At 45.1% G+C, this 2,500-nt stretch overlaps 1 protein-coding gene across 1 annotated transcript in view; it reads left to right on the forward strand.

The window, feature by feature from the left end:
* Positions 1-2,500, forward strand: part of LOC125039087 (ceramide kinase-like) — a gene marked incomplete in the record, with an annotated part of 38,059 nt that overhangs the window by 34,940 nt on the left and 619 nt on the right. The window contains 4 exon segments of the mRNA XM_047632816.1: positions 7-323; positions 646-828; positions 1,249-1,373; positions 2,327-2,500. The exon segment at positions 2,327-2,500 is cut by the window's right edge and continues 619 nt beyond it. Of these exon segments, the coding sequence (XP_047488772.1) occupies positions 7-323; positions 646-828; positions 1,249-1,373; positions 2,327-2,426 (725 nt within the window).

Raw genomic sequence — 2,500 nt, forward strand, 5'->3', positions numbered from 1 at the left:
TTGCAGGCGACAGCCGGAGCGTGGACGTGGCGGCGGTGCACGGCCAGGGGCAGCTCCTGGGCGTCGCCACCACCATGGTCTCCTACGGGTACTTCGGCGACCTCCTGCAGTCGTCGGAGCGGTGGCGGAAGCTGGGGCCGTCGCGCTACATCGTGTCCGGCGTGCTGCAGGTCATCCGCAACAGGTCGTACGAGGGGCAGGTCCGAGTGCGGTACCCGGCCACGCCCCTCGCGCAGCCCGACGACCCGAGGCCCTGCAGCCAGCACTGCGGCGTCTGCTCCAAGGCGTCGCGCGCCGCGCCCCTGCCCGGAGAGTGGCATCAGGTGCGCCGGCGCTCGCTTGCGTTGTTTCGTTTAGTCGGGATTAAAGAGATTCATTTCTAGTAATAAGAACCCATATCTGTTTTATCTAACGAATTAACCACAAGTTCATTACTCCCCTCATCATTATCCAAAATTAATTAACCTCAAGGTCAAATCGTCCTCCTCCATTGTCGAAACATCAATCCCAAGTTCAGCCGCCCCTCCCCCTTGATAATCCTCAATAAAATGACAATAGTAATAAGATAAATTATAAAAATGAAATAAAAAGAGACCAGACCGCCCCCCTCCATTGCCCTAAACCTAATCCCTATGTCCCCTGCAGTTCAGCGGGCGGTGGAGCGTCCTGACGTCGGCCGTGGCGTCGTGCTCGTGCCGCCTGACGCCCCACGGGGTGTCCCCGTCGGCGCACCTCGGCGACGGCTGCGCGGACCTCATCCTCGTCTCGGGCGGCTCCAGGTTCCGCATCCTCAGCTACCTGTACCGCACCAGCTGCACGGGCAATTCGGTGAGTCGCGGGGGGCTGGGTCAGGGTTTTTCTTTTTCTGTTTCCGTCTCTTCTCTTCTCTTTTCTCTTTTCTTCTCTTTCTCATCTCTTCTCTTTTCTTCTCTTTCTCATCTCTTCTCTTTTCTTCTCTTTCTCATCTCTTCTCTTTTTTCTCGTATGTTCTCTCTTCTCTCCTAGTTTTCATCCCTTTCTCTCTTCTGTCTGCTTGTTTCTGTTTAAGTCGTGTCTTTTATTCCGTTCCTGCTGTAGCATTTTTTTAAAAATCTATAGTTGTATGTATATACTTTACAGTCTCTTTTACTTCAATACCAGAATATTTAATTCCCTCTCCGATTGCCTATAATTTCACAAAATACCAACAAATATATTGGTAAATAAACACAAGCATTTTCTCCCCCCCCCCCCCCCCACACCCTTCAGTTGAGCCTGGGCCACGTGGACGTCCACCGCGTGCAGGAGCTCCAGTTCACGCCCAAGCTCTCCGGGCCGCAGTCCTCGTGGAACTGCGACGGCGAGCAGCTCAACGAACCGGCGCTGGCGATCAAGTGAGAAGCTGAGATCGGTTGTTGCTTTTTCGGTTTGATCAGTCGGGAAAAGAGTCTGTCTCTCTCTATATGTGTGTGTGTGTGTGTGTGTGTGTGTGTGTGTGTGTGTGTGTGTGTGTGTGTGTGTGTGTGTGTGTATATACATATACATATATATACTCATTTATATATGTATGTATGTATGTATACACACACGTGCACACACGCACACACGCACACACACACGCACACGCACGCACGCACATGCACACACGCACATGCACACACACGCACACACACGCACGCACATGCACACACACACACACACACACACACACACACACACACACACACACACACACACACACACACACACACACACACACACACACATGTATATATATGTGTGTCTGTGTATATGTATAGATATGTATATATATTATTTATATATATATACACATTCATATATATATATATATATATATATATATATAGAGAGAGAGAGAGAGAGAGAGAGAGAGAGAGAGAGAGAGAGAGAGAGTGAGAGAGAGATATGTGTATATAAATTTTATTTGGGAATGAATATTAAGAAATAGTGTTTAACCTGTCGGTGATTTTTAAAAACAAATTGTATTGTTTATTTACTATTTTTGTGGACTTTCGAGAATAACAGTGAACACCTTAACGAGGTGATTGATTGTCAGTTATTCCCTGTGTCGCCTGTCATGTCTCCTTAATTTTATTTTGTTTATTTGTTTTGTACAGTCTTATATAAATATTTGCTTAAATTCGCATAGGTTAATAGTTTTTTTTGTTTTAATTGTAATATGATTTTTTTTTTTTTTCATATGAAAATAGATAAAGATTAGCTACCATCCTCCTCTCGCATTTTTTTTTTCTAAACTCTCATGCTCTCTCCTTTCTATTGATTATTTAATTTTGATTTTAATATTTTTCTTACTCTTTTTTTCCAGGATTCATTGCCAGCGATTGAAACTGTTCTGTCGCGGAGTCGAACACAGGACCGATGATTCGCCGAAGTCAGCGCCAAAGACCAAAACGGCTTCCCCTTAATAAATATCTGTTAATTTAGGTGTTTTTATGTATATATATATTTATTTATATATATATTTTTTTCTTAGTTTTAT

This window comes from Penaeus chinensis, chromosome 26 (assembly GCF_019202785.1).
Source record: "Penaeus chinensis breed Huanghai No. 1 chromosome 26, ASM1920278v2, whole genome shotgun sequence".
Lineage (NCBI taxonomy): Eukaryota > Metazoa > Arthropoda > Malacostraca > Decapoda > Penaeidae > Penaeus > Penaeus chinensis.